This window comes from Daucus carota, chromosome 2 (genome assembly GCF_001625215.2).
Source record: "Daucus carota subsp. sativus chromosome 2, DH1 v3.0, whole genome shotgun sequence".
NCBI classification, from domain to species: Eukaryota; Viridiplantae; Streptophyta; class Magnoliopsida; order Apiales; family Apiaceae; genus Daucus; species Daucus carota.
In genome coordinates this window covers 56,766,413-56,791,154 of record NC_030382.2, presented here as the reverse complement: position 1 = coordinate 56,791,154, position 24,742 = coordinate 56,766,413, and the positions used below count along the sequence as shown (strand labels likewise).

The window sequence follows — 24,742 nt, the reverse complement described above, 5'->3', positions numbered from 1 at the left end:
GTGTAAGTGTTGTTTAGGTGCATTTGAGTTTCTGGCATTAGTTTACCCCTGGAACAATGATGCGCCTCTTATGTGTGTTCTGTTGTCGGTTCTGTACAAAGTCCAGGACAATAACTAGATAATATTTATGCTTTGATAAGACTAGCTTGTTTAAATCATTAACAATTCTCACTTCCTTCTTTCAAAAAAAAAAACAATTCTCACTTCCTCCTTTTTTTTAAAATTAATATAAATGCGATAAATTTTTTCTTGTACTTCATATTTAGGGGCCACATATTATTCTGTCAAAAATAATGTCCACATACCGGCTGATTTTATAAACATGAAAAGAAGTAAAAATAAATTAATAATTTTTTAATAACTTACTAAAATTAATATATTAGTTTTCAAGTTATTAATTTTCACATAAAAAAGACAATAATATTTAATTTACATAAAAGATATAAAATCAAAAGTTGATTCCCTCATACAGTCGTACCAAACACGTACAAAGGTAATCAACAGCATTTCTTTCCGTTTCCGGAACTGAAACAAACAAGTAAAGCAATTCTGGATCATTCCTTTCCATTCCGTATGTTTCCCTTTCTGTATTCCATTCCGTTTCCTACGCATAAACCAAACGGCCCCTAAGAGTTTAAGACTGATTCAAATTTTATAATTTAAATATGGAAAATGTTTAATTTCAAGATCATTTCTTCCACTTGAAAATATTTCACGTATGTCAAAGTTTAAATAAAATTGTAATTACTAAAATAAGGAAAGTGTTTTACGTCTAACATTTATGTTACAAGTTAGTAGTTGGTAGTTCTAGCAACAAGCAAAGAAGAAACGGGGCAAGCAGTGAAGACATAAAAGACTTATGGGAGATAGTCAGATAGGGCCTAGGGGAAGACTGTTGTAACAACTTTAAATATTGTTGCACTGGTTTGTTTATCTCAATTTCGCGATGGGTCGGCCCAACTTAATATGGTCGAATTTAAGTGAAAATTTGTTGAAACAGCCCAGGACAAAAATAATGGGTTACTGCATATTGCCTATAGCATGTGTGTGCGTTTTACATTTAAAGCTCCGGGATTTACATTCAAAAAAAACCATACTTTTTTTTTTTGAAAGAAAAAAAAAACATACTTAGTATTACTATTTCGTGCTTGCGAAATTTTTAGTTGGAAAAATAACAAATTAATTTCCTAAAATCAATCATCTCGCAAGTTAAACTTTTCACAGATTAGGTTGAAATTATCGAGGATATTAGTCGAATCCTCTTGAAAAACATAAATTAAGAATACTAAGTATGTTTGGGAAAATTAGTATTAAAAAATATAATGATTTTCTTCGAGAAATACTTATTTATTTATTTAGGATGTCTGTAATATTTCTTATTTTTCAAATAAAGTATTGTTTTAAAAAAAAGTATATTTCATGAAAGAAAAGAGAGAATTTGAACACTTTCTATTATAATTTATTGTGGACGAGGTTATTTTGTGATTTTATGAGTCCACCCCTGATTGATCAGCATTCTTTTCTCCGCATTGTCAAAGTGATACTCCTGCCCCTGGGTTATTACAAAACAGACGGAGGGTCAGGTCGTTTATATAAAATATAAGTGTATAAATTATTTTTAAAAGAAATTCTTTCAAATAAAATTAAAATATTTAAATTTTATAAAGAATAAGAAAATTTAAAAATAAATTATGAAATTATATTTTATATATATCTTAAATTAGGACAAATCATTGAAAAAAATTGTAAAGAAAAAAAATTAGAGAGGGAGTTAATTTTAGACTAAAATTTCGAAAAAATAAGTTTATATACATATAATTTATTTAAAAATTTTAATTATTTACTGTATAAAATAAAGTAAATAGTAGCTTCCCTGATCAATTTAATTTTCGGAATCGGAGGAAGAACTTAAGATTGAATTGTGAGCCGACAAAACAATATGGTGCAATATGGTGCAACTGTGCAAGGTGTAAAGTGCAGGGCATTCACCGTAAACAATATTTGTTGAGAGATCCACTTCTTGTTAAGCGCATGTGTAATGATTTTTCCACAAGTAGGCGAAAAAGAAAATGTATGGGATCTTATTGTCCACCCAAAAAATCCTCCCTCAACATCAGATAATACTATCAGTCAAAAAAAAAATTTAAATAATAATTAAGAAGAAAACTACATCTTCGTAAAAAGATCCAAGTTAGGGCTTGTTCGGGATATAAAAAATTCATAAAGTAAGGATTTATTTTTTAAAAATTATATTTTAATATTTTTTAATATAAATATTTAATAGGTGTTTCATATTCGATATATTGAAAAAAATAAGGCTCTTAATTTAGAAAAAGTAATATTTTGTGTTTTTCTTTAAAAATAAACGCCAGTCAATTAATAATGAATTATATAATTATAGGATAGTAAAATGTTTTGCTAATATTATTTATAAATTATGTGAATTTTGAAATAAAGTTATTTAAATGTTGCGTGAAAATTTAATTTTATGAAATAATATTTTCTTTTCGACTAAAATAATTATAATATAAATCTTTTTAATTCATGCATGACGATTATTAATAATATTCGTAGAAAAGGGGAATGGTATTCAACATCTCTATTCTTTTCATAGAATCTTTAAAAGATCACCTAAATTCCTTTGTTCAAAAAGTACAAGTGACATCTTAAATGACATAACAAGGAAAAAAGAATATAATAAATTAAAATATATAAGTAGACTCATAATTACGAACTACCCAAACTTCTAATGTTTCGATAGTATAATATAGATATCTTAAATGATGTAACATACTAATTATGTGAAATTTTCACAACCCGTAAAATATTATGTTTTGAGGCATTGACTATATCGATTTATTATATTTTAAAAAAAATATTTTTGTTATTATCTGATTGATTATAAATAAAATATAACACTTTAATAATATAATAAATGATTTAAAATTAGAGTTTCGAAAATAAAATCTGAGGTTTATTAAATTATTAGGAAGAGCAGTACCCATTGTAATCAACTTTTTTAAATTTTTTATAAATTTTTTATTTATAATATATATTTACAAATGTAATTAAAGATTCTGTTATTTCTTTTATCTTGAAAAGCACTGGCCTTATTCCGGGAAAGTAGTCTATCAAGTTGAGAGGTTATTTAGCCAAGAGAAAAGTTAGTGCTCCTTAAAATTTAAGGGCCATGCCATTAGAGACATTAGACAACAATAATTCATAACCATATAATTAAAGGTACTGTATTTATGTGTTTATATTTTATTCTGTATGTATCTCCTCTACTTAACCTTTTGTGACCCGTGAGAGAGAGAATAAGCTTTCCGTCACGGGGATGTGGATCCTTGCATAGTGCAATAGTGCATCCCTACCTTCCTACTACATTCCACTCAATTCTCATCCAAGCACCCAGTTCCTATTAATGTATACACTTCCATTTTTATATAAATAAAAATGTTGGTGTTGTATTATTGTTATATGACCTCTTAATATATGTTATTTAATTATAATTTAAAAGTTATTGTTTCTATATAATATTTTCTTGGCAAAAATGTAAAAGGCAAATGGGTATAGTGGTGGGATCCATTTATATTTAATAATAGATTTGAGATCGTGAGTAGTGGGGGTAATAGTGTTTATATTATTATAGAATGGATATTGGGAAAGAAAGTAGTGGGTGTAATGATGTTTTATATTATAAAGGTTTACTATTTTTAGAATGTATACAATTAATGGGACGCACGAAAAAGAAAACCGTATACAATTCATTGGACGGAGAGAGTAATATATTACAGTGCCCGTCATTAACACTGATTTGCTAGTCATCATAAAAAATAAATCTAAATAAAATAAAAAGTCACCATTCCATAGAATTACGAGAATAGCTCATGTCCAAGTCCAGCGAAGCAAGTAACGATTTTTATCCATTGCCTAACGAACGAAAACATTACATCGTATATGTCAGAAAAAGTGTAAAGATGCAAAACCGTAATTTCTTGACCTAAACAAACTCTTGTATAAACAGAAACATGTACCTAACAGAAAAAGGCAAAACTAAAAAAAATAAATTAAGATCGTATGATTTGTTATATAAATTAAAGTATAATTCTGTCCAATTACCAGATTTAGCAAAATTAATTTTCGCAGCATTTAATTATGCCAGTGTCTATTCAGCAACTAGAAATTATTTAGGGGCCAACAAATAAACGTCAAAATTACAAATTATTTGGTTATATATATGAACCGAACAACACTTGCAACCTATCTAAGCCAGTCCAACAAACTAACAACCAAACTGGCCTAGCCTTTCCCATGGAGGCTTCATCAAATCATACAAGAAATCAAGTAAACGCCCTCATTTTAAATCCCTGGTTGAAAATAATCTCTGTTCTTGCTGCATTTTATTGATTTCGGTTTCGGTTTCGGGGTTTTTTTTTTACAGGTGATGGACATATTAATAGTTATAGTAGCATGTGTAATTGTGCTAAGTGCAAGAAATGTTGAGGCACGCACAGGCCATCATCACCATCGTGCAACAAAATCACAGTGCATTCAGTATTCAGCAATAAGCTGCAGAGCTCACAGTGCTTCGATAACGGATTTCGGAGGAGTAGGCGACGGAGTAACATCGAATACAAGGGCTTTTCAGGCAGCTATTGATCATTTAAGTCAGTTTGAGCTGCATGGTGGATCACAGCTCTTTGTACCTCCTGGAAGATGGTTAACTTCTAGCTTCAATCTCACTAGTCGTTTCACTCTGTATCTTCATAAAGATGCTGTTCTTCTTGCCTCCCAGGTTTCTCTCTTTACATTTGTGCTTGTGTTTCTACTACTTTCATGTGGTTTTAGGAGAATTAATCGCTTAACGTTATTGTCCCATGAGTACAAATAGGTGTTTCTACTAGGATTTAAGATGTCGTTTTATATTTCCAGCTTTATACTTGTATTTGGATGTCCTTGATTTCAAATGAAATCTAACTCCAACTTTTTTTATGTATCCAAACATGTCACTCGATCAAATACATGATTTCAAAAGAAATCCAAGTTCCCAAACAGTCATAATGTTATTTGATTGATTGATGTGCAATAGGAATTCACGGATAGTCTGGTAGTGGCATAGGATTATCCCACCCCCACCAGTCGCCACCATCACAAGTTCATGGGTGATAGTTGTAGGTCAACTAACAGCAAAAAGTAGGAAATCTTAAACTTTTGAAGCACACAAGATGAGCAAAAACAGAACCAACCGAAAAAGGGCCACATGAACCATGAAGCATTAAGAGAAAGTGACCTAGCTTGTGTTTGTCAAAACTTTGATTTTCAGATCACTTTACCGCCTCACAATTTGATTTTTTAATGCCTATCATATTCAGTCACTCCCTCAGAAAAATAAATGTCATACCGAAATATATACCTATTTAGAAATAAAGTCAGGAGCACATACCTTAGGCTTACACCGATTTCCCAGGATTAGACAGACTCTGTGGACACCCCCAATTTTGGAGAAAAATACAGTTAAATGGATTTCATAGTTATCACATAGTTTTGAATATGCAGAAAATCTCTGTTCTCTTTCGCAATTTTGAATATAAATTTTTAGATAGCAAGTAGCTGATCTTGAGATAATTATAGAACTGATAGATTTCTCCTCCGATACTTGTTTAGGAGGAAAGTGAGTGGGCAGTGATTAAGCCCCTGCCATCTTATGGTCGAGGAAGGGATACAGATGGTGGAAGATATATTAGTCTTATATTTGGCACTAATCTCACCGATGTCGTTATAACAGGTAATATATGCCTCGTGTTTGTGACAAGCTTAAATCAGTAGCATATGCTACTGCCTACCGGATAATGAACATATCTGGTATATTATTTTCAGGAGACAATGGAACCATTGATGGTCAAGGTCAGGTCTGGTGGGATAAGTTTCACAAGAAAGAGCTTACTTACACGCGTCCTTACCTGATAGAAATTATGTTCTCTGAAAATATTCAAATCTCCAATCTAACTTTGATCGACTCCCCTTCATGGAATATTCATCCTATTTATAGCAGGTTAAATTGTCAATCATCTCTAAAGAAATGAAAGATAATCACTTCAGTATTCAGCCTTTCTTTGTTAATAATCATGTTTATTAGCAAAGTAAGAATACCCAAAATTACGATTTCATTGTTTTGTATGTGCAGCAATATAATTATTCAAGGCATAACAATCCTTGCACCAGTAAGATCCCCAAACACTGATGGGATCAATCCAGGTAAGCTGCTAGCTCATCCATATTATGTACCGTTACATCTTGTTTTCATCAGATTTTATATTGTTAATTTTTAAAAAGCATGTGATAAAGGCAACAACTAGATGAATGACTCGCACATGGACTTGATGTTTGCTTTCTTGTCGTGTTTCAGACTCTTGTACTAATACTCGAATTGAAGACTGTTACATTGTTTCTGGAGACGACTGCGTTGCTGTTAAGAGTGGTTGGGATGAGTACGGGATTGCATTTGGAATGCCAACAAAACAGCTAGCAATCAGGCGGCTAACTTGCATTTCCCCAACAAGTGCAGTGATTGCTTTAGGCAGTGAAATGTCGGGTGGAATTGAAGATGTTCGGGCTGAAGACATTTTAGCCATTGATTCAGAATCCGGTGTTAGGATCAAAACTGGTGTAGGAAGAGGCGCATATGTGAAAGATATATATGTCCGTGGAATGACATTGAAAACAATGAAATGGGCATTTTGGATGACAGGAGATTATGGTTCACACCCTGATAATAATTATGATCCAAATGCAATTCCTGTGGTCGAAAACATCAATTACCGTGATGTCATTGCTGAGAATGTGACCATGGCAGCTAAGCTGGATGGTATTGCTGGTTATCCATTTACTGGAATTTGTATATCGAATGTTACCATTGAAATAGCCAAGTCCTCGAAAAAACTTGCATGGAATTGTACCAACATTGCTGGAATCTCAAGTTCTGTGACTCCGACGCCTTGTGCTCTATTGGCAGATCAGGGTCCAGGAAGCATCTCAGCATGTAACTTCCCAACAGATAGCCTGCCGATCGATAATGTTGAGATGCAGATGTGCTCTTACACAATTGAACAACCATGAGGTGGAAATTATCCTCGTGCGTTTGATGCTCTGATGATACCAGTAGCTGTATCATGCTTAGATTGTGAAAACAGAGATCATAACTTGTCAAAATGTCAAAGGAAATTCTTAAAAGTTTCGCCTATATAAATGATATTAGTTTCAATACATGCAGGAATGATTTAAAAAGTATTTTAAAAAGAAAAACAAAATCTTCTTATTAAATTAAAAGTATTTGACAATGCTGCTTAATGATTTTGAGTTGGCTAAATTAATCAGCAGTTATTTCACGAAACTAATTAAGAACACTAACTCCAGGCTCGGCTGTGCCGGCAAGTCGGCAACGTTGCTAGAAAAGAAAGGCTCCGTTATGATTTAATTTAATTTTCAGAAATAAGTCATTATTTCAACTTCTACTGAATTCAGTAGTTTTATTTACCAAGTTGGGAGGCAATTTTTTTTTTTCAGAGTTGCTTTTTTTGTCATTATATCATACATTTTAAACATATCACTACAACAAAAAGGTCAGGTATATATTTCATTGATGCTCCTGCTAATATGGGAGGGGGCTCTGGTAGAAATGGAAAAAATAGCTAATTAGAGTTACTGATTATTTGAATATTTGAATTTGCCAGAGGCCGACAGAATAGCCTTATTTCTTGAGAATGAGTGAGTCTTATATGATTATTGCAGAATGAGCTTGACCAAATTCTGCCCATATTCCACGCCTATTTTAAGCCATCTGTCGAGTCTAATTCAAGTCTATAATCACCGTTAGTTTGTTTGCAACAAACTAACTCGCAGGCTATTTAAGCCAGTCTCGCCATATTAACAACTAAACAGGCCTAATGGGGACTTCAACAAATCATAGAAATCGAGTAAAGACACTTGTTTTAATCTCGCCTGTATAAAGGATTTGATGTTATTAGATTATTGATCGTATATAATTTTTCTGCAGGTTATGGACATAATTGTGGTTATAGCCTCTGTTGTTTTATTAAGTGCGACAAATGTTCATGGGCGCAAAGATCTTGCTGAGCCGGCTAGTGCAGGAGGTACCGACTTCGAGGCATTTAATTGCAGAGCTCAGAGTGGCTCTATTATGGATTTCGGAGGAGTAGGCGATGGAAAAACGTCGAACACCAAGGCTTTTCAGGCAGCTATAACAAAACTAGGTGCCGCACCAGGTGGAGGACAACTCATTATACCAGCTGGGAAATTTTTAACTTCTCCATTTAAACTCGCTAGTCATTTCACTCTGTATCTCCAGAAAGATGCTGTCATTCTTGCTGCCCCGGTATCACTCCTCAATTCATTTTATCCATATTTGTGTGTGATGGTTTCATTGTTCATTGGTACAGAAGGTCCGCATGAAATAGTTGGCTATAATGTAACGCGGACTTGATTAAAAAAAAAAACCTGTAAAGGACCAAATCAATTCCAATCTGCATTATCTTTGGCTGGTGAAAATAGAATAAGAGATCTTGAAATAGGTGCGCGACTGATAGTTGCCTTCTCCCTGAACTGTTTCAGGAAGAGGCCGAGTACCCAGTAGTTGATGCCCTGCCATCATATGGGAAAGGAAATGGACCGGGCATGGGAAGATTTACGCCCTTTATATCTGGCAGCGATCTCACTGATGTAGTTATTACTGGTAAAATATGCCTTGGAGATTTGGAGCAAACTTAATTTAGTAGCAGAGGATTTTGGATAATAAACATTGATAGTATCTTATTTCAGGAGACAATGGAACCATTGATGGTCAAGGTCAGTTCTGGTATGATAAGGACGCGACACTCAAAGCCCACAGGCCTCACCTGATTGAAATTATGAACACCAAGGACATTTTAATCTCCAAAGTTACGTTAGCCAACTCCCCTTCGTATCATTTCCACCCTGTATATAGCAGGTTAGTTCTTCAATCTTCTTTAAAGAAGTGATAGAGTAAACCTCAGTTTTCGTCTTTTCTTGAAAATAATGCCCTGGAATGTGGTTTCATTGTTTGATGTTGTGGACAGCAATGTTATTGTAAGAGGCATAACAATTCTTGCAAATTTAACCACCAAAAACACCGATGGAATCATTCCAGGTAAATGAATTCTTTCACAAAAAAAAAAGTGATGATGCAATGGCAACAGCTAAATGAATGACTTGCAAGATGTTTTTCTTGTTGTGTTCAGATTCTACTACTAATATGCTAATTGAGGACTCTTACATTGCGTCTGGAGAAGACTGCGTTTCTCTAAAGAGTGGTATGGATGATTTCGGAGTAAAATTTGCAAAGCCAACAAGCCAGATAGCAATCAGGAGGTTAACTTGCATAACTCCGACAAGTTCACTGATATCTATAGGCAGTGAAATGTCAGGTGGAGTTTCGGATGTCAGAGCTGAAGATAACACAGTCATTAATTCAGAATCGGGTATAAGGATCAAAACTAATCCAGGAAGAGGCGGCCATGTAAAGGACATACATGTCCGAAAAATAACAATGGATACCATGAAATGGGCCTTTTTCATGACAGGGGAATTTGCATCACAGCCTAATAAAAACCCTCCAGCAGCTACACCTCCTGTTATTGAAGGCATCAATTTAATGGACATGACTGCTAAGAATGTGTCGACGGCAGGTCAGCTAGGCGGAATCAAAGGCCATCCATTCAATGGAATATGCATGTCAAATATCACCATCGAAATGGCCAAGGCACCTCCACCTGCTCCGCCTGCATGGAATTGTTCCGACGTCGCGGGGACCTCGAGCACCGTGACTCCACCAATCTGTCCTCCATTGGCAGCTAAAGGCCCTCCTGCATGTAAATTCCCAACAGACAAGCTGCCTATTGAAACTGTTAAATTGCAGAAGTGCCCTGTACAAGTTAGCGCCAAAGCATCCGGTCCATCAGCTTCTCCTGTAGGAAAGGCACCATCTCCTTCTCCCTGAGGAAATGCAGCACCAGCTACTCCAAAAAAAATGTAGTGATCCAGAACCAGACTATGAGCCTTCCCCCGGTTCCTTCTAACCTCATGGATCCAATTTTAATTACAGAAGAGTTGATTCATATTCTTTAATTCTAGGATTCTAATAATTTGTTACAGCATCAATCATCTGATTAAATATAGTTTGAGTTTTTTTAAAAAGAAATTTGTACTTTCATTTATAAGAATTAAATTAATTTCCTAAGACCATCCTTTATCCAATAAAAAGAACATCCGTGATCCTGCTTTTGGTTGGTCCTTTTCGTTATAATAATTTAAAATTTAATTACATTAACTTAAAACATAAGAAGACAAAGCACATTATAACTTCAGTTAAATTCTGTATTCATCAAATCGTTTATTCCATTACAACAATTCCAATAAAAAATGAGAGCACATGCAAATTTTAAGCTTTAAAGATAATATAAATTTTCGTTCATTTCTAATTTTCTCCTCATAAATGAAGCCTGAATTTCGTTCGTTTCTAATTTTCATCTCATAAATGAAGCCAGAATATACATAATAATAACCGAATGAAAGAAGTTAGAGATCATAAATTCATTCATCGAACAAATTCTAAGTATCACCGCGGAGTACAGTGTGAGTGTGACTGATTACAATGCACTCTAGTATAAATAACAAAAAATTGATTTTTAAACTAATTTTTAAATTAATTTGTATTACAAATATTATATTCTAACCAATAACAAAATAATTAAATAAGAGCTATCTATATATTTTACACCAACCACACTAGTTAAAATACAGAATGATATGATTTTTTGCTTGTACAAATATTGTGAATTGCCATTACTTCATTCCACTTGTGTGTTGTTCTTTTGAGATTTATGAGAGTATTTGGTTTATCTCAAAAAAACACACTTAATATTTTTGAAGTGAGAAAGTAATAAAAAATAACTTTTTTTATATATTTGTATTGCTTTTATATTTTTAATTTATTAGGTATGAATTATTAATATGAAAATTAATTATTATCAATTATTTAAAATTTATTAACTATAAAAACTTTTGGTATAGTGAAATTATTTAAAAATTACTAAAATAAATTTAAACATGACATCTAACATTTTATTTATATGAAATGTACCAATTTATTAATTAAATCATGCAACTCAAGACTAAATTTTGATATTTTTTTGATATTTGTTATAATTGATTTTCTGCGGAAAGAAGTGTGAATCAATATATCATAAGTTTCCAAAATTGAAAACAATTATAACTAAATTCCGCAATTTCAGTTGTTCAACGTGACTTTTACCTCAAATCAGGTGGTCCGCACATAATAAATCTCAAAAGAGCCATAATTTCTAATTTAAGTCTTTTCTCCTGTCAGTCTGTAAGTATTCACAACACATATCTAGACATACTGTATATATATAACCAGACTAATAAACTAACATTCAAACTGGCCTAGACATCCCTACAATGGGTTCAAAAAATCATCGGATACATCAAGTAAACATAATCTTTTTTAATCTCTTCTTAAAGAATCTCTGTTTTTGTTTTTGTTTTTCTTTTTTATAAATAAGTTTATAATCCGACGAAGTAGTATACATTCTCATAATTCTAGAGATGAGCTTGCATGATATCTGTTTTTATTGTGTTATTGATAGTATATATCATTTCTACAGGTAAGGAATGTATTTATAGTTATAGCCTCTGTGATTTTATTAAGTGCAAACAATGTTGATGGGAAAAAAGATATTGCTCCAAAATCGCAAGGTGCTGAATATGCTGCAATCAATTGCAGAGCTCATAGTGCTAGTTTAACAGAATTCGGAGGAGTAGGTGATGGAAAAACATTAAACACCAAGGCTTTTCAGGACGCTATTAAACATCTGAGTCAATTTGAATCACAAGGCGGATCAGAACTCATTGTACCTCCTGGAAAATGGTTAACTTCATCGTTTAATCTCACGAGCCATTTCACTCTTTTCCTCCACAAGGATGCTGTCCTTCTTGCCTCCGAGGTATCACCTCTTATCACATTTATATATGAAAATTTATGATCTATTTTATATAAGTGAAGATATATTTGAATATATGAAGCATGCATCTTATTTGGCTAATGATTGTTAATTTTTAAGCATGAGTAAAATTAATCATGAGATGAGTACACAACTGATTGTTTTCTTCCTCCTAAATTGGTTTAGGTTGAGACCGACTGGGAAGTAATAGCACCCTTGCCCTCATACGGCGTAGGAAGGGATACGACTGAGGGAAGATATATTAGTCTTATATTTGGCACGAATCTAACTGATGTCGTTATAACAGGTGAATCAGGATTCAAATATTTGTAACAATTTTAATCTAGTAACATATGTATGCTTCTTGTTGATGAACGTATCTGCTATATTTTTTTAGGAGAAAATGGAACCATTGATGGTCAAGGTCGGATCTGGTGGGACAAGTTTAAAAAGAATGAGATTAAACACACACGACCTTATCTGATAGAAATTATGTTCTCGACGGATATTCAGATCTCCAATATTACATTGGTTAACTCTCCTAATTGGAATGTTCATCCGATATACAGCAGGTTTACATCTATAAGGATATGAAAGATTAAATCACTCAATTTTTTGTCTATTCTTGAATATATGAATTTCAGCAAAGTAAAACTTCTCTAAAATATGGTTTTGTTATTTTATGTTGTGCACAGCAATATTATTATACAAGGCATAACAATTCTGTCAGATTTACATTCCAAAAATACTGATGGGATCAATCCAGGTAAGCTAGCTCGTGCATATTGAGAATTGACATTCTACTATATAGTTAACAATCAGTAATGACAAGAGCTACATGAATGACTTGATTTAAATTTTGTGTTTGCCTTGTGTTCTAGACTCTTGTAGTAATATACGAATTGAGGATTGTTACATTGAATCTGGAGACGACTGTGTTGCTGTAAAGAGTGGTTGGGATCAATATGGTATTGCATTTGGAATGCCAACGAAACAGCTGATAGTGAGGCGGCTCACTTGCATTTCCCCAACTAGTGCAATGATTGCTTTAGGCAGTGAAATGTCAGGTGGAATTGAAGATGTTAGAGTTGAAGACATCACAGCCATAAACACGGAATCTGCTGTCAGGATCAAAACTGCTCCAGGAAGAGGTGCATATGTAAAGGATATATATGTTCGAGGCATGACATTGAATACCATGAATTGGGTATTTTGGATTACAGGAAATTATGGGCAACACCCTGATAATAAGACTGACCTAAATGCAATTCCTGTGGTTGAAAATATCAACTATCAAAATGTGGTTGCTAAGAACGTGTCAATAGCTGCTAGGCTGGACGGGATTCCTGGTCATCAATTTAAGGGGATCTGTATATCAAATGTTAGCATTGAAATGGCACCTTCAGCTACACCACCTATATGGAATTGTACAGACGAGGTTGCTGGGATGACGACTTCTGTGACTCCACCGCCTTGTCCTCAGTTGGCAGCTCAGGGGCCTCCTGCCTGTAAATTTGTAACAGATAAGCTGCCCATCGAAAATGTTAAATTAAAGATGTGTCCAGTACCAACTGGAGGAACAGCACCCGGGGCTCAACCACCTACTCCATCAGCATCCGCTCCGACAGCTTTTCGAGGTGTAGCATCAACTCTTCCAGGAGGAAAAGCACCATCAGCTGCTCCCGAAGCACCATCAGTTGCTTCCGTAGAAAATTCACCATTACCTGCTCCCGGATTAAATGCACCACTAGCTGCTCCCGGATTAAATGCACCATTAGGTGCTCCAGCAAACTAAGCTAAACCTTCCTCTAGATGGGCAAAGCATTGGTGTTTTTAGTATAGGAAAAACCAACCTTCACCGAACTAATTTTAGGATCTTAGAACTAAAAACTTCATATTCATTGAATCTTAGAATTTTAGGATTCTAATAATTTCTTACTAGTATTTTTTTTTCTGCAAGGACATTTTAAATAAGTGTTGGTGTATTGAATAAAATTATATATGCACAACATCTTATTTTGATGAAACAATTTTTAGTTTCCATTTTTTACGGATGTGCATCGTCTTTCTGCAGCATCTGCTCTCGGGAAATCCTCTAGTCAGCCACCAAAATAAAAATTAGTATTTTATAACAGATTTGTATATAATTATTGTTGAAAAACATCTCAACACGAAAAACTCCAACCAATAGCTTCATATAGTGAAATTGCAGATGTGCTCTTTCACTGTTGAGCAAATTCGACTCATATGTTTCACGAGCTGGAAATTGTTCATGAGCTGGTATTTGTTCTACTATCTCCGTTATGATATATACCGTTATGATATATAAGTCATTTGTCTTTTTTACACACACCTCTAATTCGTAGCTGAACTTATTATTTTGAAATCTTTTTTTTTAATTATAATATTAATCATATATATATTAATTTAAAAAAATTCTAAAAATAATGATTTTAACTATGCGATCAAGAGCTTAGGCGTGTCAAACTACTTATATTTCAAAACAAAGCAAATATAATACAATAATAATGCTGGAATAACTATTTTATAATTTGGACTCAGTTCACTTATTCGTGTATAGAGATGATCGGGGCTTCATCACTGTAGCAGTTCCCATCCTTTTGGGAGAAGCACTCTCCATCCTTTGCCAAAAGTCATTTTTTGGCATACAACAAAGGGTTTTGGTTCCTGACAAGTGACAACTGTTATCAGGGAGGTTTTATCTAACACAAAACTCTACTATCATCAGATTTGTATTTCAAGAAGAGTTTGGATTAAAACTTTTTTTAAAATATTCGCTATAATTTTTCGCGGATAGGAAGTTCTCTTTTCCGCAAAAATTTTCCGCTTCCGCCAAAAAGAAAAGTTCCTAACCAAGGAAAATTGTAACGGATACTTAAAAAAATAAGATTTTAATGTGGATTCTTGAAATATAGATCTGACGTCTTTGAAAGTGTGTGTTAGATAATCCGTCTCTGACAACCAGTTGTCAGGGACCATGACCTTTGAAGGAAAATGCTAGAAATACTTCTCTCATTTTATTTTTTTAATATGCATTTTTAAATCATTTATATTATATTTATAAATATTCTTGATTAAAATTTATGATAAATATTATAATACAGAAAAAAATATAAAAATAAGAATTTCAACTAAACAGTTAAAAAAAAATTAAATATGTGCATCACAAAATAAATTAATCTATAATTGAAAACAGAGTAAATATCAAACTAGGTAAATAAATAAATAAATATGACATGTTTCATATTGGGTTATAATTTAAAAAGTAATAATTATTCCTCTTCCTCTGTTGCATCGGTTTATCTGATCAACTAGTGAATAAAGCCGCGCTTCGCGGCGGCGTTATAAATTTTGATACGAACTAATATTATAATAACATAAAATTTTGAGTCATCTTTCCGTGAAACATATCACTAATAAAAAAATATTATAATTAGTAAAGAAATTTGTTTAAGTGGCCATCTTGTCAAACACAATACTAATAATAAAATTAGTTTGAACCGGCCTCTCGTGAAAGACAATATTAATTCATAATTATTATTTTTATGATAAAATTAAATATTATAATTTAGAGCAAAATTAATTTGAGCCGCTCTCTTGTCAAACACAGTACTAATAACAAAATATTATAATTTAGATATTAGTTTGAGTCGCCATACTGTCAAACACGATACTAATAAAAATTATTCTAATTATGATAAAGTTAAAAATTATAATTGGATAAAAATTATTTTAAGCTGCCGTTTTAAAAAAAATATTATAACATAGATAAAAATTATATTAGTCACTTTCCTGTCAAACATAATACTAATAGAAAAATTATTATTATTTAGATAAAGATTAGTTTGGACCGCCTCCCGTGCCCATCAAACACAATACTAATCAAGAATCATTTACATTATTATAAAATCAATATATGATTCCTATTTTATATATCCTATTTTTTTGTAATTATTTTGAACCGTCGTTTTAACAAAAAAATAATTATAACATAGATAAAAATTATATTAGCCACTTTCCTGTCAAACATAATATTTTAAGACTAAATCAAAAATAAAAATCGCATGTATTACCCTACAAATCGTAAATATAAATTGTATTTTATCTATGATTGTTAATTTAAATAAATATAATCCTACTCTTTTTAGGATTCTTAAGTAAAAAAAATTGTATTACCTTTAAAATCCAAGGAAAAAAGAATTATATCATCTTTAGAATTCAATAAGAAGTACTAAATAAAAAGGAAAAGAATGGTATCTTCTTTAGATGTCAATAAGAAAAGAGTTGTATTACTTTTAGAATTCTTGAACCTGATTTTTTGAATTATAATTATATTTTCTCTCTGAAATTTAAGAAAAATTAGAAGACTGAATCGAACAATTCTGTAGACGCCCGCATCCTCCTTTATATATATCCGCGCTTCACGGCGGCATTATGAATTTTTTATAAATTTAGACAAAAAATTGTTTATCTACTTTCCCGTCAAATATAATACTAATAGAAAATTTATTATTATTTAGATAAAAATTAATTTGGGCCGCCCTCCTCTCAAACACAATACTAATAAAGAATCTTTTTTATAAATTTTGATACGAAATAATATTATAATTGCATAAAAGTTATTTTGAGTCGTGTTCCCGTTAAACATATCATTAATAAAATATATTATAATTAATATAAAAATTTGTTTAAGTGGCCCTCTTGTCAAACACAATATTAATAAAAAAAAAAATAGTTGGACCCGCCCTCCTATCAAAGACAATATTAATCAAAAATTATTATAATTATGATAAAATTAAATATAATAATATAGATAAAAATTAGTTTGAGCCGCTCACTTGTCGAACATAGTGTTAATAACAAAACATTATAATGTAGATATTAGTTTGTGTCGCCCTACCGTCAAACACAATACTAATAAAAATTATTCTAATTATGATAAAGTTAAAGATTATAATTGGATAAAAATTATTTTAAGTTGTGGTCCCGTTTGAAAAAAAAAATTATAACTTAGATAAAAAATTATTTTAGCAGCTTTCCAGTCAAACATAATACTAATAGAAAATTTATTATTATTTAGATAAAAATTAATTTGAGCCGCCTCCCGTGCCCGTCAAACACAATACTAATCAATAATCATTCACATTATTATAAAATTAATATATGATTCCTATTTTATATATCCTATTTTTTGTTAATTATTTTTATTTTATTCCTATTTATTAGTTAAAAATTACTATTTTTTTATGGTTCTAATTTTTTTGCTATTTTTTTTTAATGATTATTATCTTTACAATCCTTTATTTTCAATACAAAATTTTAAAAAAAAATTATAAGACTAAATCGAAAATAAAAATTTTACGTATTACCTTACAAATCTTAAATATAAATTGTATTTTATCTATAATTGTTAGTTTAAATAAATATAATCATACTCCTTTTAGGATTCCTAAATAAGAAAAAAATTGTATTACCTTTAGAATCCATAGAGAAAAGAATTGTATTAACTTTTGGAATACTTGAACCTGATTTTTTAAATATAATCTTAAAAGGATTACTAAATAAGAAAAGAATCGTATAATCTTTATAATTCAATAAGAAATACTAAATAAAAAGGAAAAGAATTGTGTCATCTTTAGAATTCAATAAGAAAAGAATTGTATTACTTTTAGAATTCTTGAACCTATTTTTTGAATTATAAATATATTTTCTCTCCGAAATTTTAGAAAAAATAGAAGACTGAATCGAACAATTCTAACATCGATAAAATTAAAGATTACAAATGGGTAAAATTATTTTGAACCGTGGTACCGTTTTAACAAAGAAAATATTATAACTTAGATAAAAATTATATTAGCCACTTTTCGTCAAATATAATACCAATAAAAAAATTATTATTATTTAGATAAAAATTAGTTTTATAAATAATTGCATATAAATATTATACAGCTATCTTACTTAAGTCCTGCCCTCCGTTGTTCGATTGCCTTTGTATATACAAACTCAAGAATATTAATCTGCAAGGTTTTGCAACAATTTTGAAGGTAAGAGCAATTGTATGAACCGTCACTGTGACAACTGTGTCCCTTTCTTCTCGTTAGCACTCCTTTGCACTCCTTTCCAATCCAGAGGGACTATAAAAATATTAATTCGATAGAGCTCTAAAAATCAGAACAAAAGATAGTAGACAAATAAGATACATGTAGTGCCAAACTTTAAAAACTAACTTTTATTAATGAGATTAACCAAAAGAAACTTCGAAGACGTCTGGAGTTCATGTTCCCAATGAGGTGAACGTAAGGTTAGAAGATGTGAAAAAGACAGAGGTGATGGATGTTGATCAAGTTATGTCTGAATGGGATTCATTTGTCTCCCCGGTTCTTAAAGATGAAGGCGTCCCTAACCGTTCTATCTAATCAGCTATCTGCATTTTCCAGTTTCCAGGATTTAATCTAGTCTCAGTTTGCATGGTGTAATAGTTTATCTAGTTCTTGGTTTTAAGTTTTAGTGATAGGTAAGGTCAGTTTGTTTCAGTGGTGTTGGTCTCTTTTGTAATGTTCCTTTATTTTAATGAAATGCTTATCGATTTATCAAAAAAAAAGAGACTTCGAAGATTCTTTTTAAACCTAGGCGAATAAAAATAAAAAAATTAGATAACAAAAGATAAATTTCTACGATCCTAGTTGTATTGTCTAGTAACTTTTAACAAAAAAAATCGAATTCTTCTTCTCTTTAAACTCAAATACCTTTTATACAGTTTAGAATCCGATAAGAAAAGAATTGTATGGACTTTAGAATTCTTGAACCTGATTTTTTGAATTATAACTATATTTTCTATCCGAAATTTAAGAAAATTTAGAAGACTGAATCGAGCAATTCTATCGAATTCTTCTTCTCTTTAAACTCAAATACCTTTTATACACTTTAGAATCCGATAAGAAAAGAATTGTATGGACTTTAGAATTCTTGAACCTGATTTTTTGAATTATAACTATATTTTCTATCCGAAATTTAAGAAAATTTAGAAGACTGAATCGAGCAATTCTAGAGACGCTCGCATTCTCCTTTATATATATATACTAGTGAAAAAAGCCGCGCTTCGCGGCGGTGTCATGATCTTTTTTTTAAATTCTGATATGAACTAATGTTATAATAGCATAAAAATTCTTTTGAGTCATCTCCCCGTTAAACATAGCACTAATTAAAAATATTATAATTAGTATAAAAATTTGCTTAAGTGGCTTCTTTCATTTAATATTCTATCAAACTATCAAGAATCCTCGGATGTATGATATATTAAGGTGTATTATCGTAAAATTTTGTTTGCTTCATAAAAGCCGTTTGATATAAGGTGTGATTACTTCGCGGCGGCGTGTAATATCTATTCATAAATTATGAAATAGAATAATATATGAAACTTGTAATATTAAAGATTATAATTGGATAAAAATTATTTTGAACCGTGGTCCTGTTTTAACAAAAAAATATATTATAACATAGATAAAAAATTTATTTTCACCACTTCCCGTCAAACATAATACTAATAGAAAAATTATTATTATTTAGATAAAAATTAGTTTGGGCCGCCTCCCGTGCCCGTCAAACACAATACTAATAGAAAAATTATTACTATTTAGATAAAAATTAGTTTGGGCCGCCTCCCGTGCCCATCAAACATAATACTAATCAAGGATCATTTTGATTATCATAAAATCAATATATGATTCTTATTTTATATATCCTATTTATTTATTATTATTATTTAATGATTCCTATTTATTAGTTAAAAAATATTATTCTTTTATTATTCTAATTTTTGTGCTATTAGTTTTTTTTAATTATTATTATCTTTTTTTTGAATAAATGATTATTATCTTTATAATCCTTAATTTTCTACTCGAAATTTAAGAAAATTATAAGACTAATCGAAAATAAAAATTGTACGTATTACCTTATAAATTTTAAATATAAATTATATTTTATCTATGATTGTTAGTTTAGATGAATAAAATCCTATTTCTTTTAGAATTTCTAAATAAGAAGATCCTTGAATTTGATTTTTTGAATTATAATTTTATTTTCTATTCGAAATTCAAGAAAATTATAAGACTGGATCGAACTATTGTCGAAATTGGTCGTAAGTCCATGCATACTATTTGAATGAGGTTGCGAAGATGTTGTTTTATGTTATTTTCTTGTTGATTATTATGGAACGACGTGAGTTTAGTGCTCCGAACCTGTTTAGACAATGTGAGATTTCTGGAAGATGCTGATTTTTTTTTAAAATATATTATTTGAAAAAAATTAATAAAATAAGATTATAAATTTAACAATTTTTTTTTGAAAGAAAAATTTAATAACTTTTGAAAATAAAAATTGTATTTTTTTAATTATATTTGTTCTACAATTATTATTTTATAAAATTCAACTACATTTTCAATATATCGTATCGAAAATAAGAATTGTATATATTACTTAACAAATAGTAACTATAAATTGTATTTTATCTATTATTATTAGTTTAAATAAATATAATCCTATTTTTTTAGGATTACTAAATATAAAAAGAATTGTATCATCTTTAGAATTCAATAAGAAATACTATTGTATCATCCTTAGAATTATTTGGAATTCAATGAGAAAAGAATTGTATCATCTTTAGAATTCTTGAACCTTATTTTTTTGAATTATAACTATATTTTTTCTCCGAAATTTAAGAAAAATCAGAAGAATGAATCGAGCGATTGTAGAGACGCCCGCATCCTCCTTTATATATATATAAATTGTATTTTATATATTATTATTAGTTTAAATAAATATAATCCTATTTTTTTAGGATTACTAAATATAAAAAGAATTGTATCATCTTTAGAATTCAATAAGAAATACTATTGTATCATCCTTAGAATTATTTGGAATTCAATGAGAAAAGAATTGTATCATCTTTAGAATTCTTGAACCTTATTTTTTGAATTATAACTATATTTTCTCTCCGAAATTTAAGAAAAATCAGAAGAATGAATCGAGCGATTGTAGAGACGCCCGCATAAGAATTGTATATATTACTTAACAAATAGTAACTATAAATTGTATTTTATCTATTATTATTAGTTTAAATAAATATAATCCTATTTTTTTAGGATTACTAAATATAAAAAGAATTGTATCATCTTTAGAATTCAATAAGAAATACTATTGTATCATCCTTAGAATTATTTGGAATTCAATGAGAAAAGAATGGTATCATCTTTAGAATTCTTGAACCTTATTTTTTGAATTATAACTATATTTTTTCTCCGAAATTTAAGAAAAATCAGAAGAATGAATCGAGCGATTGTAGAGACGCCCGCATCACAGATCTATTAATAAATCGAAGATTAAGAAATTTCAGTGAAATACAGTTACAGTTGTTATCAGCGAGTTGACTTGAATACGGAAAAGGTATTCAAAAAATTAGTATTCTAGAGTAATCTAATAAGAAAAGAATTATATTATCTTTAGAATTCTGAAACCTGATTTTTTGAATTATAATTATATTTTTTATCCGAAATTTAAGAAAAATCAGAAGACTGAATGGAACAATTAAGACTAAATCAAAAATTAAGTATTATATTATCTTACAAATCTTAAATATAAATTATATTTTATCTATGATTGTTAGTTTAAATAAATACAATTTCACTCCTTTTAGAATTCCTAAATAAGAAGAGAATGGTATTATCTTTAGAATCCAATAAAAAAAAGAATTGGATTAGCTTTAGAATTCTTAGGCATGATTTTTTGAATTATAATTATATTTTATATCCGAATTTTAAGAAAAATCAGAAGACTGAATCTCTTTAGAATCCAATAAAAAAAAGAATTGGATTAGCTTTAGAATTCTTAGGCATGATTTTTTGAATTATAATTATATTTTATATCCGAATTTTAAGAAAAATCAGAAGACTGAATCGAACGATCCTAGAGACGCCCGCATCCTCCTTTATATATATATATTGATTGATGATTGATTCATTCTAAACTCCCATATCACTCATGTCAAAACATATTTTACCTCTGGCACTACACTTCCAGGAAACTATTACAGATTTTACCACGAATCTCATAATAATATTATATTTTTATATTATAACTCAAGACATGCAAATATTTAAAAAATCAGCAAATATATAATTAATTTTCCAAAATAATATACGCTTATACTTTTTGCATGTGATTTGAGGTATAAAAAGACATACATCTGCATATTATTTTGTAAATCAAAATTTAACACCTATGTGTTATTTTTTGAAAAATAATATATAAAAATATGTTTTTCTTAATTATCACTTAAATAACATACAAAAAGTTAAATCGACTATAACTTTTTTCTGGCTATGAACCACATTAAAAATTCTATTCTAATATTTTTATTATATGTACTGCTTTTTCTCACAAAAATCTCAATTAATCACCATTGTTTCCCATTTCATATCCTTCACATAGATTCCGAATCACAAATCATTGCTGTATCACTGTATGTGCATTTTGCACCGCCTCAACACTAATTTTCCAATGAGAATAGTGTTGACGAATTCCTAACTCATATTTTCAAGCAAAACTGAGAATCTGTGAGCGTCTGGTCCCCCATCAGTCCATGTGTGAGAGTGAGACCACCAGAGGTAGGGTAGTTAATGAAGTGATGAACCCATCATAATTATGATACAGCCTTGAAATATTATTCTGTTTAAAACAAAAAAAATCGTAATTTAAACAAATATTATATTTATAATTTTTTTGTGATTTTTATAATTGAAAGATATTATATTTTGATAGATTATATATATTATTATAACTTTTAAATATTTAATAAATATAGAATATATTAACTTTTTAATCAAAATTAAACTAATTTAACTAGTTGAGAATTAAAGATAAAATAATTGAAAAGTCAGAATCAGAACTAATCGGTGAAAATAAAAAAAATTAATCAATAATTAATAGTTTAATCAATTCGGGAGGTTGTAAAATATTGGTGGCGTTTGGCCACGGCTTAAAAGCCGGCCTTTGAGTTTATAAGTTAAAAATATTTATTTTGCATTGTTTGTGTAATAAGTCAAGACGTACTTATAAGAAACTCAGAGTGCTAGCTTTTGTTTAATGACTCTTGCTTCTTTCCCAAACACTTTAATTACTTATAGTTTTAACTTGCTTCTAGCTTCTATTTCACTTCTTTATTTTTCTTTACTTTAAACCATAAGCACTTAGTTTAAGCACTTAGTTTAAACTCAGCCAAACGGTCCCATTGACTTAATTACTGATTAGTCATTATTAATTATGTATTTTTAAAAGAGAGGATATAAGTATATACTGCCTCCGTCCCAATGAATTGTATACAGTTTCTTTTTTGGACGTCCCACCAACTGTATACATATCAATTTCTATAATATAAAACATCATTACACCAACTACTTTCTTCCACTATCTCCATTCTATAATAATATAAAAATTATTACACCCACTACTTTTCTTCACTATCTCAAATCTATAATTAAATATGAGTTCCACCACTGTACTCATTTTTCACCTAATTTTACTCATTTTTCCCAGCCATTTGTCTACAAATGACTGGGACGGAGGGAGTACCACCTATTTTAAATTAACCATCAGAGAGAGAGTTGGAGGGATGTGACTTGTGAGCTGCGATCATGTCAAAAAAGTCATTACAGGACCATGTAGAAATCATTATTCTGAAAAACAGAGTATAATTATAATACACTGCTTTTACTTGGGCCAGTTTTTGAACAAGTATAACGCGGCTTATCTTTTTAGCCCCGTCGCCTTTCTGCTGATGTAAAAGGGGGAGCAGAGCATGACCCATATCCATCTCATGTAGCAAATTTATATAAGCAGGGTCTCCATTACCAATTTTAACCTTATTACCTTAAGCCTTCTTTCTAATCTCCAATCACCCCTCCCCTTAAAATTAATTTTTTAAAAATATTCCAAGAATAAGTAGAAGAGAAAATTATCTTTAAATATGTATTGAGCGACTAATTTAAATATATGATATTTCAAATGCATAACTATTGTTTTTATCAATTCCTATATATATATTTATTCTTTTTATCTCATTTAGTTCATTGACCACTATCAAATTATTACAGAATTAGGAAAATCATCAGTGATACTATATCGTTTTTTTTTAAACAGCTAACAACTAAAAATAACTAAATATAATTTTTTTATACAATTTATAATCGAAATCAATTTCTTTGAAGATGACATTACTTTCAATTGTATTGTAAGTTGATTTTTTGTTACAAGAAATTTGGATTTGATTTCTTAAAAAAAAGTTTAAAAACAGGATTTTAGCAGAAAATTTAAGAAACAAAAGATGTTTTTGTGGGAAAAAAAAAACGAAGAAAATATTTCTCAATAAAATCACACGAAGAATACAAACATTTATTTCATTGCGAACAAGCATGAAAGAGAAGAGATAAGACCGAACAAATTGATCGAAACGTGGATTATGTTTGGTCATCGAACTAGAATCAGCAGGGGATCTAATTTGATCCCATTATTTTTGTTCTCGTATAATAGGACCATTTGTTTGAATTTAAAATAAATGTTTTTTGTTTAAAATAAAAAAATAAAAATTAGAAGTCAGTTAAAATATATAA

General features: G+C 30.2%; 3 protein-coding genes across 3 annotated transcripts; all 3 read left to right on the top strand.

Moving 5' to 3' along the window:
• The first annotated feature begins 4,199 nt into the window (after positions 1-4,199).
• LOC108205862 (probable polygalacturonase) lies at positions 4,200-7,266 on the top strand. Its single transcript, XM_017375971.2, has 6 exons — positions 4,200-4,347; positions 4,445-4,798; positions 5,668-5,788; positions 5,881-6,055; positions 6,188-6,258; positions 6,410-7,266. The coding sequence occupies exons 1-6, from the start codon at positions 4,315-4,317 to the stop codon at positions 7,117-7,119; spliced, it is 1,464 nt and encodes a 487-aa protein (XP_017231460.1). The 5' UTR covers positions 4,200-4,314; the 3' UTR covers positions 7,120-7,266.
• Positions 7,267-7,851: 585 nt separating this feature from the next.
• LOC108206668 (probable polygalacturonase) lies at positions 7,852-10,292 on the top strand. Its single transcript, XM_017377047.2, has 6 exons — positions 7,852-7,976; positions 8,057-8,395; positions 8,632-8,752; positions 8,839-9,007; positions 9,117-9,187; positions 9,279-10,292. The coding sequence occupies exons 1-6, from the start codon at positions 7,947-7,949 to the stop codon at positions 10,034-10,036; spliced, it is 1,488 nt and encodes a 495-aa protein (XP_017232536.1). The 5' UTR covers positions 7,852-7,946; the 3' UTR covers positions 10,037-10,292.
• A 1,142-nt stretch (positions 10,293-11,434) lies between these two features.
• On the top strand, positions 11,435-14,083 carry LOC108207850 (probable polygalacturonase). The gene is made up of 6 exons (XM_017378280.2): positions 11,435-11,547; positions 11,724-12,062; positions 12,246-12,366; positions 12,457-12,631; positions 12,755-12,825; positions 12,941-14,083. Exons 1-6 carry the CDS (start codon positions 11,518-11,520, stop codon positions 13,852-13,854), a joined length of 1,650 nt encoding a protein of 549 aa, XP_017233769.1. The 5' UTR covers positions 11,435-11,517; the 3' UTR covers positions 13,855-14,083.
• Positions 14,084-24,742: the final 10,659 nt, after the last annotated feature.